The sequence below is a fragment of the Haematobia irritans genome, chromosome 2 (assembly GCF_050003625.1).
Source record: "Haematobia irritans isolate KBUSLIRL chromosome 2, ASM5000362v1, whole genome shotgun sequence".
NCBI lineage: Eukaryota > Metazoa > Arthropoda > Insecta > Diptera > Muscidae > Haematobia > Haematobia irritans.
This window is the reverse complement of record NC_134398.1, coordinates 159,075,678-159,091,448: the sequence shown is the minus strand read 5'-3', so window position 1 is coordinate 159,091,448 and position 15,771 is coordinate 159,075,678. Positions and strand designations below refer to the sequence as shown.

Genomic DNA, 15,771 nt, shown 5'->3' with positions numbered 1-15,771 from the left:
AGTACACCCAATCAAGAAATACTTTCCTCCGGTACGAAATTTTACACAAACAAAATTCCCCTTTAGGTTAGGTTAGGTTAGGTTAGGTGGCAGCCCGATGTATCAGCCTCACTTAGACTAAGTAAAGTATTTTCTATAAGACCAAATAAACCTGTATTAACGCTAAACGATTCAACGATTACCTCGAAATATTTTTATTTAATCTTAAAAAAAAATTATCGTCAAAAGAAAACTTTGTATAAAATTTTGTTTTTCAGACAAGAAAACTCTTCTTTCAGTGTCATTTCAAAAAACTCCTACTTGAAGTTTTTGGCGTTTTAAAGCTGTTGTCGTGATGTGTTCTCACTTCGGACAAAAAGCGAAACCCTGAGATCCTTTGAGGGAAATCTCGTAGTCTTTTAAGAGAAAATTTCTATGTAGTTCCGTGGGAGCCGACGAAATATGGATTCATTGCTGCACTTTGAAGACCAAGGAATAGAGGAAACTATGATATTTACACGGAAAGCGTGGTCCCAAAATGGCTATGACTTTCCCATGGAATGAAAGGGTGATGTCCGCCTATTAATTGGAATTAGCAAGGTGTGATCCATATTTATTATTGAAGGGTTAAGCGTGCTACGAAGAAGAGGAAATCTTTTCCATTGGATGGAGTTTCACTACATAGAGAAAGTTAAAACGATCACAAAGCTTTATTAGGCCAAATTATTGAGCAAATTCCAAACGAGCCCCTTAGGAGAACATAAAATAATTGTCCGTACTTGTAAAGAAGCTCATTCCTCTCGACACGATTTACAAGGATACTACATTGAATTTATTCCATATTATTTTTTTATCAATTGTATATAGGCCAAGCGATCTCGTAATGCGTATATGTATTAATAAATCTTTTACAAATTGACCACGGCAAAAATGAGAGTTTTCCCCTTCACTTACTATAACCCTTCTGCTAAGGATTCACTTGTAATTTCCCCTAACTAAAAATACAATTTCCTTATTCAGAAAATCTAGGGATTTTCAAGCAAATCCCAAAACTATCCTCAATCTATTAGTAAACGTATACTATATTATACTTACATCGCACCAAAATCATAAAGGAACCCTCTTGAGGAGGCAAACTTTCACGATCGGTCTGATGATGAGAACGGCAGATGATTTTGCGACCATTATCTTCGGCACCCAATGTCCATTTGATGCTCTGAATTGTGGTATATAATTCGAGATTACTGCCGGGGGTATTGGAATCTACAACTTCAGCATTGCCAAGTTGCTTATTAGCGGGTTCATTGTCCAAAAACCAGGAAATATTTGCTGCAGGGCGACCATCGGGGACAATGCAACGAGCCTGGAATGTAACACCTTCACTGAAATAACCTTCATGGTCTGGTTTAGTAATCAATTCGACCAAGGGCTGTTTGGGACGCACTGCAATAAACAAAACAAAAGACACAAATCGAAGAATTATTACTAAGAGCTAATAGGAAATTTTAAAATCTTTTCTACTTACATGCAACAACCAAATCAATTGTTCCCGACAACTCCTCACCCTGAACACCCAAATTACATTTCACTTGGCCATTATTGATGGCTTTGACACGTTGAATGTTAACACCACACTCGCCATTTTGCAGACCTTTGCCAAAGTAGGTAAATCCTGGTGTTTTATTCCAATCGGGCGATAAATTGAATACCTTTGGTTCTCCAGGGATTTCAATTCGACAATAGGTGATTGGATGATGGGCATAGCGGCACAACAATTCGGTGGGATCACCCTCATTTAGGACAGCTGTATTGGGCTCAACATTCACCTGAGCACGTGCTACGGCATCTGGAAAGGGAAATGACAAACAACAAACAAATTTAGCAAAAGGGAAATTGAAAAATTACTTTGAAAAACTGCCTCGACAGTTGAGACAATGTCTACCATTGACTTAGGTGGAGAAAGATAAGTCTGAAGCATTGTAAATATTCGTGTTTTCTAAGTACTAGTGAAAACTTTTACTTTGGAAACTTTCTAGCCAATAATAATATTCCACTTGATGACGAGAAGAAATGTTTGATTTTTCTCGGAATAGCAAATGTAGGTATGTCGTTTGGGCAATAAAATCCACAAAAATGGGAAAATAAAGATTTTTTTTTTGATATTGACAGAGATACTTTAGCTCAGGATTGGGAATCATTCCGAAATATATCTAGAATGAATAATTTTTTATCATGTCTTAGTTCTGTCACAGCGATATTACAGGAAACTGTTCAGCCTCTCACCGTTTGCGAATTCATGGACATAGATTCCAAGTATTTGCTCTCGCAGAGCAATAATTGAATCCTTACGACACAAAAATGCAGAAATTAAAGAAGTACGTTTGATATTTTGAGATCTGATACATACTGAGATTCTGGAACGATTTAATAATGGCCCTATATAGCCCCATATTCACGTACTTGCAAGAGGGAGTATGCTAGCTTCATACGCCGCATTTCATAAGGATCTGTTGAAGCAATTGCATCCAACGGTACTAAAAATCAATTCTACGTATCTGTTAATATGAGGATGAACCGATATGGACTGATATGGATGAAAACTTCACCCCAAGGAATCTCAAATTTAAGGATTATTTTTACGGCGTCATTTACAATTATGGACTAATTGTTTGTGGCTTTTGAGGACTTGATTATATTCACTCATCGGATTGGATGGAAATTGCAGCCAGAGGGGGCTCAATAATTAAGTCTAGAAATCGTTTTATATGACCCGCATGAATCAATATGGAGAGGATAGTTTCTTACATCCGAATTTCAGGTGGATCTAAAAGAAATTGCGACCTCATGAAGCTAGTGTAACCTAATCTAGGTATTGGAATATATGGTTTATAGAAGACGGATACTGACATCATGAGCCGTATTTTAATCGGAAGCCGATGAAAGTTGTAGCTCCTGGCCCTATGAACTCGTGAGCTCCTGGAAGCTCATGAGTTCAAATCTGGAGATTCTACCAAAAGAGATGGTGCAATCTTCAGGTTTAAACCATGATGATCACGAAGTCATAACTGGGGATCATAAATGCCCTGAAGGCCCAAGAAATCTAATCTGGGGATCGGGTTATATAGGGCTGTACCTAATTGCTGACTAATATATCCCATTTATAGCACTCGCCGACCTGCACCAATGATAACTGCCTGTGCAAAGTACCAAGACGATATTTTGTATCGTTCGGAACAAAGTGTGATTTTAACAAGAGGACGGACGAATATACCTGGAACGACTCAGAATCTTACCACGACAATGAAATCCCTAAAAATCGGACACTCCTCCCATTTGCCAACTCTCAAAATTGGACAATTTTCATGAGGCTATAGTATCTCTTTAAAATAAACTCTTATAAGTGAACTTCCCCAATTTGTTTCGTAGTCGTCCTCTTATGAAAGGTTTTATTGTATTTCGATATATTGCAAAGCGAATGATTTTGCTTATGGTATATAAGTATAAAAACTCCAGATCAATTTGTCGATTCCGTTTGGAACTATCAGTATAGAAATCAAATGAAAGCTCAAGACCTGCGATGTCATACCTTTATTCCCTTTATGCTCGCAATTAACTTATAAGTATAAACATGCCACTTGTTGCTAACTATACCCAATTCTGACCTCACCTAATTCCTTTTTTCCAATCCACCCCACTCTATATAAGGATACAAAATATCTGATATGTACAAATGCCTTAAATAGATTCCGGAAATTTAGTAATTACATATTTCCATAAGGTAATCTCTAATCAATTTGCTATGAAATGTCTTGCCTACATCCAATGCCACATGAGTTGATGTAGTTGCTCGTAGTATACCTCCACCCACTTTATCGTTTCCTGAATTCTACATAAGTTCAATTAATTTGTTGTACGAGGGCATAACAATCAAAGTGTTTGCCGTCCCCACGAGGAAAGTTCTAGTTTATTGGATTTTGAGTAATTGTACATTTATTGATATTGACCTTTTGTTTGTCTTCAATTAGAATGCAATGCCAGAGAAATGCACAAATTCATATGATGGAAAATAATTTAAAAATGTGGCAAATAATCGAAGGGTTCCAGCGTATTTAAACATTATGAATAGATTCTGATATTAAGTAGAACAGTTTTTGAAGAGCAATATATAATTTACGGAATTAATTACTGACCGAAGTTTTTGTATTCTTAACGGGGATTATGGAAAATTTCGCTTCTCCAATTATATTATGAATTTATTTCCTTAGTCTATTAATTTGTTTATTTTTTCTCATCGTACCCTTTAAATATTTTTAAAATCATTTCCCACAATTTTTATGATGGATTATCGAAGCATTGCCAAAATTTAATCAATCACTTTGTATGAACTCTTCAGTCTGTTGTCCGTTTGTACTTCAGTAATTGCATGCGCTGCACCTTTTATCAAAATTGAATTCAACTCCAGGAAACTTCGTCTTCAGTTTAATAGAAAGCCATGTAGTTCTTTGAAAAGTGTCATGACTTTATGAAATTCCACTTAATGGAAATTCATTAGATATCAAATCATCAACATTATAACAAAGCGTAGGTAGGTTGCCATGACAATAACACCTAGACTTGGAATAAATGAAAAAAATGCAAAATACAGTGTTGGCTACGCGATGGACGAACAAATCGACAATGATTAAGATAAAAGGTATGTAAGTTCAAACGTGAGTGATTACAATAACCCTACACTAGGATACTATCGAAGATGTTTAAGAGATCAATAATTCTAGTTATTAGAAGGAAAGTGTGAAACGTCTTTAAGAAGTAACTTGGAAGACGCCAGCACTTTTTATTATTAGAGTGACGAATGGCGAATTTTTTATGCTACTTTTTGAGGCCATTCAATACTCAAAGAACTGATAAAGCATCAAGTTAGTTAAAAGAGAAAAAGGTTAATTGGCAATCCCTTAGCGAAGAGACGTGAATCAGCTACTCTAGCGACGACAGATGACAATTCACCAAACACGCCTGTGTAATGGCTATGGACAAAATCTTACCAAATAGACCTAGGTTAGGTATAGTGGTAGGTTGATATTTTTGGACAGACTTAGGCTATTCCAGTGATGCCAATTTCCAAAAGGCACCAAATTGCCTTTTTAAAACCAAGCACCAACTTGGTGCTTTATTAAATTCACAAAAGCACTCATAACATAATTGAAATAAGAAATAGACTCCCTCCGAATATTAATATTTCCAAATTTAATGTAGACAAATTTATTTTCTCCTCTGAAAAAAAAACATTAATCCTCTGAAAAGTCATTACTGATCAAAATGATTTAAATGAAAGTAAAATAAGCATTAACAATTATAAAGATGTGCACTTGGATAGATAACATTAAAAATGCTTCAAATCAATACCAATGCATAACTGAGAGGGGATAATCCCTTGGTCCAAAGTGTGAGCCTGGACCTTTTTATCCAAGACGGGCATGTTAACCATTGCACCATGGTGGCTCCCAAAAACAGACATTGCAATGTCAACACAGAAACTACATCTTGGAGGCTATAGTGCCAAGCACTATAGATGCCTACATTGAATATAGAGAGATATGCATTGGCAATTTATATACTCCTCCGGTTGGGAGCTGTGCCCCACCAAAGTATTGATCGCGCATAGAGTACCTGATACATGGACATGACGGATTGGTTAGGATACTGTCCACAACGAACTTCGCATGTAGCCCTGGAGGAACAAATTGATGAGTCTACGTTTTGTACGGTGGACGACAATGTCCCAACTAGAATTATGGGTGATGTAGGCGCTTTCCCAAATATTTTTTTATAATCGCCTGGTCGACTTGTCCGACAGACGCAGATAGACTGGCAGACTAGCGTGATAGTACAACGTAGGGGCACGAAACCCGGAAAGGTTGTATAATGGGATAGCGAAAACCTTTGGCGACGAGACGATAGATTGATGTACTCCGAAAAATAGCACTGATAGAAGGGAGTATGATGGGATCACGAAAACCTGTGGCGACAAGACAATAAATTGATGTACTCCGTAAATTAACACTGATAGAAATAGGAAGCTTATCTTGTATAGGGCACTAAGGAAAACTTAGTGCCCTGTTGTACTTGTTAGTTGCAGTTTTCGAAATTACACCCTCTCACAGAAGAAACAAGTATATACGGCCGTAAGTTCGGCCAGGCCGAAGCTTATGTACCCTCCACCATGGATTGCGTAGAAACTTCTACTGAAGACCGTCATCCACAATCGAATTACTTGGGTTGCGGTAACACTTGCCGATGGCAAGGTATCTTAAAACTTCCTAGCACTGTAATATATACCTCATAGTCCATACGTGGTATATATTAAACTAAACAAGTATATACGGCCGTAAGCTCGGCCAGGCCGAATCTTATGTACCCTCCACCATGGATTGCGTAGGAACTTCTACTAAAGGCTGTCATCCACAATCGAATTACTTGGGTTGCGATAACACTTGCCGATGGCAAGGTATCGTAAAACTTTTTAACACTGTCTTCTAAATTGTAAGTTAGTCCATAAGGGGTATATATTAAACAAAAAAAAAGGCCGATTAAATACGTATATAATTCAGTTTGACAAAATTTTCTATAGAAATAAAATTTTGACAAAATTTTCTATAGAAATAACAACTTGACAAAATTTTCTATAGAAATAAAATGTTTACAAAATTTTCTATGGAAGTAAAATGTTGACAAAATTTTCTATAGCAATAAAATTTTGACAAAATTTTCTATAGAAATAAAATGTTGACAAAATTTTCTATAGAAATAAAATGGTGACAAAATGTTCTATAGAAATAAAATGTTGACAAAATTGTCTATAGAAATAAAATGTTGACAAAATTTTCTACAGAAATAACTTTTTTACAAAATTTTCTATAGAAATAAAATTTTGACAAAATTTTCTATGGAAATAAAATGTTGACAAACATTTCTATAGAAATAAACTTTATACAAAACTTTCTATAGAAATGAAATTTTGACAAAACTTTCTATAGTAATAAAATTTGACAATTTTTACATGGCTGTTAGAGGCCATATACTAACGAAATGTACCAAATTTCAACCGCATCGGATGACTTTTGCTCCTCCAAGAGGCTCCGGAGGTCAAATCTGGGGATCGGTTTATATGGGAGCTATATATAATTATGGACCGATATGGACCAATTTTTGCATGGTTGTTAGAGACCATATATTAACACCACGTACTAAATTTCAATTGGATCGGATGAATTTTGCTCATCCAAGAGGCTCCAGAGTTCAAATCTGGGGATCGGTTTATATGGGAGCTATATATAATTATGGACCGATATGGACCAATTTTTGCATGCTTGTTAGAGACCGTATACTAACATCAGGTACCCAATTTCAAACGGATCGGATGGATTTTGCCCCTCCAAGAGGCTCCGGAGGTCAAATCTGGGGATCGGTTTATATGGGAGCTATATATAATTATGGACCGATATGGACCAGTTTTTGCATGGTTGTTAGAGACCATATACTAACACCACGTACCAAATTTCAATCGGGTAGGATGAAGTTTGCTCCTCCAAGAGGCTCCGGAGGTCAAATCTGGGGATCGGTTTATATGGGAGCTATATATATTTATGGACCGATATGGACCAATTTTTGCATGGTTGTTAGAGACCGTATACTAACATCAGGTACCAAATTTCAACCGGATCGGATGAATTTTGCCCCTCCAAGAGGCTACGGAGGTCAAATCTGGGGATCGGTTTATATGGGGGCTATATATAATTATGGACCGATATGGACCAATTTTTGCATGGTTGTTAGAGACCGTATACTTAGACCACGTACCAAATTTCAACCGGATCGGATGAATTTTGCTGCTCCGGAAGGCTCCGCAAGCCAAATTTGGGGATCGGTTTATATGGGGGCTATACGTAAACGTGGGCCGATATGGCCCATTTTCAATACCATCCGACCTACATCAATAACAACTACTTGTGCCAAGTTTCAAGTCGATAGCTAGTGTCGTTCGGAAGTTAGCGTGATTTCCACAGACGGACGGACAGACGGACGGACGGACGGACGGACATGCTTAGATCGACTCAGAATTTCACCACGACCCAGAATATATATACTTTATGGGGTCTTAGAGCAATATTTCGATGTGTTGCAAACGGAATGAAAAAGTTAATATACCCCCATCCTATGGTGGAGGGTATAAAAAGGCCGATTAAATACGTATATAATTAAGTTTAAAGTTTCTATAGAAATAAAATTTTGACAAAATAAAGTTTTGACAACATTTTCTATAGAAGTAAAATTTGAAAAAAATTGTCTATAGAAATAAAATTTGGAAAAAATTTTCTATAGAAATAAAATTTAGAAAAAATTTTTTATAGATATAAAATTTTGACAAAATTTTCTATAGAAATTAAATTTTGACAAAATTTTCTATAGAAATTAAATTTTGACAAAATTTTCTATAGAAATAAAATTTTGACAAAATAACATTTTGACAACGTTTTCTATAAAAATAAAATTTTGGTAGATTATTTTTGGCTCGAGTGCCAACCATGAATTTGAAACGATGTGGACCAATTTTTGTGTGACCGATATGGACCAATTTTGGCATGGTTATTAGCGGCCTTTTACTAACACCACGTTGCAAATTTCAACCGGATCGGATGAATTTTGCTCCTCCAAGAGGCTCCGGAGATCAAATCTGGGGAACGGTTTATATGGGGGCTATATATAATTATGGACCGATATGGACCAATTCTTGCGTGTTTGTTAGAGACCACATTCTAACACCATGTTCCAAATTTTAACCGGATCGAATGAATTTTGCTCCTCCAAGAGGCTCCTTTTTTAGTTTAATATATACCAAATCTGGGGATCGATTTATATGGGGGTTATATATAATTATGGACTGATATGGACCAATTCTTGCATGGTTGTTAGAGACCATATTCTAACACCACGTACCAAATTTCAACCGGATCCGATGAATTTTGCTCCTCTACGAGGCTCCGGAGGTCAAATCTGGGGATCGGCTTATATGGGGGCTATATATAATTATGGGTCGATGTGGACCACTTTTTGGATGGTCATTAGAGTACATATACCAACACCACGTACCAAATTTCAGCCGGATGGGATGAAATTTGCTTCTCTTAGAGGCTCCGCAAGCCAAATCGGGGGAACGGTTTATATGGGGGCTATCTATAATTATGAACCGATGTGGACCAATTTTTGCATGGTTGTTAGAGACCATATACTAACACCATGTACCAAATTTCAGCCGGACCGGATGAAACTTGCTTCTTTTAGAGCAATCGCAAGCCAAATTTGTGGGTCCGTTTATATGGGGGCTATACGTAAAAGTGACCCGATATGGACCAATTTTTGCATGGTTGTTAGTGACCATACACTAACCCCATGTATCAAATTTCATCCTGATCGGATGAAATTTGCTTCTTTTAGAGCAATCGCAAGTCAAATTTGGGGGTCCGTTTATATGGGGGCTATACGTAAAAGTGGACCGATATGGCCCATTTGCAATACCGTCCGACCTACATCAATAAAAACTACTTGTGCCAAGTTTCAAGTCGATAGCTTGTTTCGTTCGGAAGTTAGCGTGATTTCAACAGACGGACGGACGGACATGCTCAGATGGACTCAGAATTTCACCACGATCCAGAGTATATATACTTTATGGGGTCTTAGAGCAATACTTCGATGTGTTACAAACGGAATGACAAAGTTAATATACCCCCATCCTATGGTGGAGGGTATAAAAATGAACTAAACATAAAGAAGAAACTCATTAGCGTCAAATCATAACCATTTTCATCTATATAGTAGTTCATTCTTATTATTTTTGGGAATCGAACAAAAAAAATTCTTCTGCTTTAGTTCATATTGAACTAATGGGTACGATCATTGAACTTTATATCCACGTTTAGTTCATAAAATGTTTGGGACATATTAAAAAAAAGGAAAATTTCATTGGGCTGTTGAAAATTTCGCAAAAAATAATAAAAATTAACAAATATTTTTTTTTGCAATAAAAATAAGTTAAATTTAGAGCGATTATATACTGCCTTTTTTCTGTATATTTGATTACTTCTTCAAGGTTTATCTCACTGGCTTTCCCAGAAATTATAGGTTTTTAATCGAAAATTCATTTGATTTTGTGGCCGTTTTAAAAATTCTTATGATATCCTCATGTAAAATCTATCCATTTGATCGAAAGATCTGGAATTAATACTGGCTACATTTTAGCTCCTTAATAGTCTTTAAATTTAAATATCTAACTTTACAAATTACGAATATTTATTTTAATCTGTTACAAATGAAAGGCCATTGTTAACATATCTCCTATAATGGATTTTCGATATACCTGTCTGACCCAAGCAACATCACTTTAATACATGAATATATCTTCAACAGACATCCATGGGAAATAGTCAAATACTCTTGAGCAATATTCGAACAGCATTAATTCCTTAAACTCATCATTACGTATCTACCATCATGTCATCCTTAGACGAAATATGGTAGTGGGTGGAGAAAAATAAAAATGATGAAATCATCCAAACATTTGAAAGCGTCAGAGAAAACACTGTACTCAAAACTAAACTCCTGTCGATGTAAGTGAACACCTGGTAAAATGGTTTCTGATGAAGATTAATGAATGAAGGGATAAACTTTTACCCAAAAGAAAAAATAAAACACACTTGTAGGAAATGCCCAAACAAGATGCCATCTCCTCTCCTTACACCCAAAATGTCATATTTCTCACTAAAAATATTCATACTTGATGAAATTACTTGGCAAATTTTCAATGCTTATAGAAATTTGAATGAATACTTAAATGAAATTGATATGGAATACTTGAGACCGAGAGGGAGATTGAGTATTTAGGAAAGTAGGATGAATGAATGGATCAACGAATGGATGGATGGATAGTATATCGCTAATAGTTTTTCCAATGTTGCCAAGCAAATGGTCTTCTTTACTGCTTGCTTTCACAAGGCAACTAAATGAAATACCAAATTCATGAAAATTTGAATTTCCTTTTTTAAAAAAATGGCTTTCACAAAAATTAATAATTTCTTCTTTTTGCTCTTCGCTTAGCTTAACCCAAATATTGTTCAATGATTGAAGAAGAAAAACACAGACCAGCTCAATATTCACTCTTCACTAAATGATTTTTCATTTCTGTTTCATTCTTTTCTTCTTATGGATGCTGGAGCTGGCTGCTACTTTTTGCCACTTCCATTTGTTTTTGTCGAATACACTGCAATGAATAATTTTCCCAAGGCAAATACTCTATTGAGAAATGTTCACTAATTGGGGACAAGTGATGTTGAAATATGGTAATGTTCCTGTTGAAGGCCAACATGATGATGATGGCAAATATTTTCGGCATCAACACAAATAGGGAAATAAGGTCGTATTAATTAGAAATGTATGTTACCACAAAGAGGATTAACATTGACGGCTTGAATTGACCATAATAATTTAGCGGCAAATGGATTTTTGGATTGAGTTAATTAATGGGAAATACATTTGTATTGGACTGTTGATGTAGCTGGATTCCGATGAATTTCTAAAAATGTTAAATTGTACTGAAAAAAATCTATTTTCGTGAGGCCTTAGAGTTTTGGTGTCCTTAAAATACGAATGCGAATATTGGACAAAGAAGATTTAGGAACATGAAGCATTGAGTCAGTCATTCAAAAAAGAAAACGCCTGATGCAAATCTACCATATACATGTCTGATGATACATGTTTCCCCGTCAGGGCGAATTGACTATTCTTTAGTATAGATCTGGCTTTTTATCCAGATCATAACATCTGAAATGACTAGCATATTATTTTTATGAGCATTATGTTCAAAGCGCGAACATGGTTACGGTGAAAGTGGCGTACCCAATTCCAATGATTTTGTCTATACAATAATGATTTTGATATTGATTCCAAGCAAAGAAGCGGAGAACTGAAGTAAGGATAAATTTAGGACACAAATCTGATTCTAGTAACCAAATTTTAATTCATTCCTTTTTCCGGTTTTGTTTTCATGTGCTATCAAAATCCTTTAAAAAAGTCTTAACGACAAATTAAATTTTCAAATTTAGAGTCAACATCAAGTAGTAAGTAGACTATGTTTCAAGTAAAAACACTTTTAAAACTAAATGTAGAAAAACATCTCCTATTTTTATACCCTCCATCATAGGATGGGGGTATATTAACTTTGTCATTCCGTTTGTAACACATCGAAATATTCCTCTAAGACCCCATAAAGTATATATATATTCTGGGTCGTGGTGAAATTCTGAGTCGATCTAAGCATGTCCGTCCGTCCGTCCGTCTGTTGAAATCACGCTAACTTCCGAACGAAACAAGCTATCGACTTGAAACTTGGCACAAGTAGTTGTTATCGATGTAGGTTGGATGGTATTGAAAATTGGCCATATCGGTCCACTTTTACGTATAGCCCCCATATAAAGGGACCCTCAAATTTGGCTTGTGGAGCCTCTAACAGAAGCATATTTCATCCGATCCGGCTGAAATTTGGTACATGGTGTTAGTATATGGTCTCTAACAACCACGCCAAAATTGGTCCACATCGGTCCATAATTATATATAGCCCCCATATAAACCGATCCCCAGATTTGGCTTGCGGAGCCTCAAAGAGAAGAAAATTTCATCCGATCCGGCTGAAATTTGGTACATGATGTTGGTATATGGTCTCTAACAATCATGCAAAAATTGGTCCATATCGGTCCTTAATTATATATAGCCCCCATATAAACCGATCACCAGATATGGCTTGTGGAGCCTCTAAGAGAAGAAAATTTCATCCGATCCGGCTGAAATTCGGTACATGATGTTGGTATATGGTCTCTAACAACCATGCAGAAATTGGTCCACATCGGTTCATAATTATATATGGACCCCATATAAACCGATCTCCAGATTTGGCTTACGAAGCCTCAAAGAGAAGCAAATTTCATCCGATCCGGTTGTAATTTGGAACATGGTGTTAGTATATGATCTTTAACAAGCGTGCCAGAATTGGTCCATATCGGTCCATAATTATATATAGCCCCCATATAAAACGTTCTCCAGATTTGACCTCCGGAGCCTCTTGGAGGAGCAAAATTCATCCGATCCGGTTCAAATTAGGAACGTGGTGTTAGTAAATGGTCGCTAACAACCATACCAAAATTGGTCCAATCACACAAAAATTGGTCCATATCGGTTCATAATCATGGTTGCCACTAGAGCCAAAAATAGTCTACCAAAATTTTATTTCTATAGAAAATTTTGTCAAAATTTTATTTCTAGAGAAAATTTTGTTAAAATTTTATTCGGTTCATAATAAAATTTTCATCATTGTCAAAATTTTATTTCTATAGAAAATTTTGTTCAAACTTTATTCGGTTCATAATCATGGTTGTCACTCGAGCCAAAAATAATCTACCAAGATTTTATTTCTATAGAAAATTTTGTCAAAAGTTTATTTCTATAGAAAATTTTGTGAAAATTTTATTTCTATAGAAAATTTTGTTAAAATTTTATTTCTGTAGAAAATTTTGTCAAAATTTTATGTCTACTTTGTCAAACTGAATTATATACGTATAGGATCTTTCTTTTTTGAGTTAATATATACCACGTATGGACTTACATACAATTTATAAGATGGTGTTAGGAGGTGTTAAGATACCTTGCCATCGGCAAGCGTTACCGCAACTTAAGTAATTCGATTGTGGATGGCAGTGTTTAGAAGAAGTTTCTACGCAATCCATGATGGAGGGTACATAAGCTTCGGCCTGGCCGAACTTACGGCCGTATATACTTGTTTAAAGTAAAAATGCTTTGTATTCAAGGCACAAAAAGTCAACAAACATAATGACGATTTTATTCAAAAAAATTCTTTCATGTCAAGATACCCATATCTAAGTGGAATCACTTAACTATAAGGACAAAATGACCTTATAGTAAAGTTTAACGACTTTTGAACAAGGAAAACAACTTTATATAATTTTAGTTTGCTCTTCAAATATGATCGTGATAACAATGTATCTTCTCTGCGTATGCTCTCGCTGGATACAAATGTCATCTCTGACAAGAAAGAGATGATATACGCCACAGACTAACTGCATACCCATGTAATATTTTTATCTTAATTATACCCTTCGCCACTACTGTATAATAAGCACGTAATCCCAAAAAGGAACAGTCTGAAAACCCATCGTTTAGTATACCGATCGTTTTAAAATTAAATTCTAAGTCGATTTAGCGATGTCCGTCCGTCCATCTGACTGCCGTCCGTCTGACTGCCGTCCGTCTGACTGCCGGCCGTCTGTCTGTCCATCCGTGTGACTGTCTGTCTGTTCATGTATTTTTGTGACCAAAGTATAGCTTGCAATTTAAATTTGGCGTTGGGTCTTACTTTGGCTCAAAGACATCCGCTATTTATTTCGGTTCATATTTAGATATAGCTGCCATATATAGTTATCACCGATCTGATCATAATTGGCGTGTTTATAAACAAATATTCATCAAATTCGGTGCATCCGAGTATTTTGTGAGTCTCCGATAAGATCGATTCAGACTTAGATAAAGCGCTATATATCCTTCCGATTTAGACAAGAATGGCACATTGTCAGCGATGATTTTCCCACACTTTCCACGGAATTGGATAAGATTTTGATAAGGTTCCGATTTGTGTAAATGTCGCTCAATATGGCCACATATTGTCACATATCCCACAACAGACCAGTAGATCTGGCCCATAGATCTAGCCAATATGTATACATATGCACTTAAAAAATTCACTAACGCTAAATTGAACTTAACTTATTGCAAAAAAAAACAAGTATAAACGGCCGTAAGTTCGGCCAGGCCGAATCATATGTACCCTCCACCATGGATTGCGTAGAAACTTCTACGAAAGACTGTTATACACAATCGAATTACTTGGGTTGTGGTATCTTAAATCGTTTTCTAAATTGTGAGTTAGTCCACACGTGGTATATATTAGTCACAAATGTATGTAAGTCTACAAATAATTACGAATCGATATGGACTTTTGCACGGTACGTAGGGAGCCAGAATTGAAATATGGGTGTCGCTTATATGGGGGCTATATACAATTATGAACTTGATATGGACCAATTTTTGTGTGATTTATCTGAGGGCTATATATAACTATAGATCGATATGGGCCTAACTAGGCATGGTTGTTAACGGCCATATAGTAGCACAATGTACCAAATTTCAACTGACTCGGATGAAATTTGCTCATCCAAGAGGTTCCAAAACCAAATCTCGGGATCGGTTTATATGGGGGCTATATATGATTATGGACTGTTATGGACCACTTTTGGCATGGTTGTTAAATATCATATAGTAAAACCGCGTACCAAATTTCAATCAGATCGGATGAATTTTGCTTCTCCAAAAGGCACCGGAGGTCAAATCTGGGGATCGGTTTATATGGGGGCTATATAATAATGGACTGATATGAACCAATTCATGCATGGTTGTTGGATACCATATACTAACATCACGTACCAAATTTCAAACGAATCGGATGAATTTTGCTCTTCCAAGGGGCTCAGGAGGTCAAATCTGGGGATCGGTTTATATGGGGGCTATATATAATTATGGACCGATTTCGACCAATTTTTGCATGGGTGTTTGAGGCTATATACTAACACCACGTACCAAATTTCAGCCGGATCGGATGAAATTTGCTTCTCTTAGAGG

At 36.1% G+C, this 15,771-nt stretch overlaps 1 protein-coding gene across 5 annotated transcripts in view; it reads right to left on the bottom strand.

Annotated features, from left to right (window-relative positions):
- Fas3 (fasciclin 3) overlaps window positions 1-15,771 on the bottom strand; it is a 495,918-nt gene that overhangs the window by 44,027 nt on the left and 436,120 nt on the right. For all 5 annotated transcript variants that reach the window (XM_075296724.1, XM_075296725.1, XM_075296726.1 and 2 more), the window contains exons 2-3: window positions 1,505-1,825; window positions 1,075-1,422 (exon numbers count right to left, since the gene is read on the bottom strand). In XM_075296724.1, the coding sequence (XP_075152839.1) occupies window positions 1,075-1,422; window positions 1,505-1,825 (669 nt within the window). The remainder of the gene's footprint in view (window positions 1-1,074; window positions 1,423-1,504; window positions 1,826-15,771) is intronic.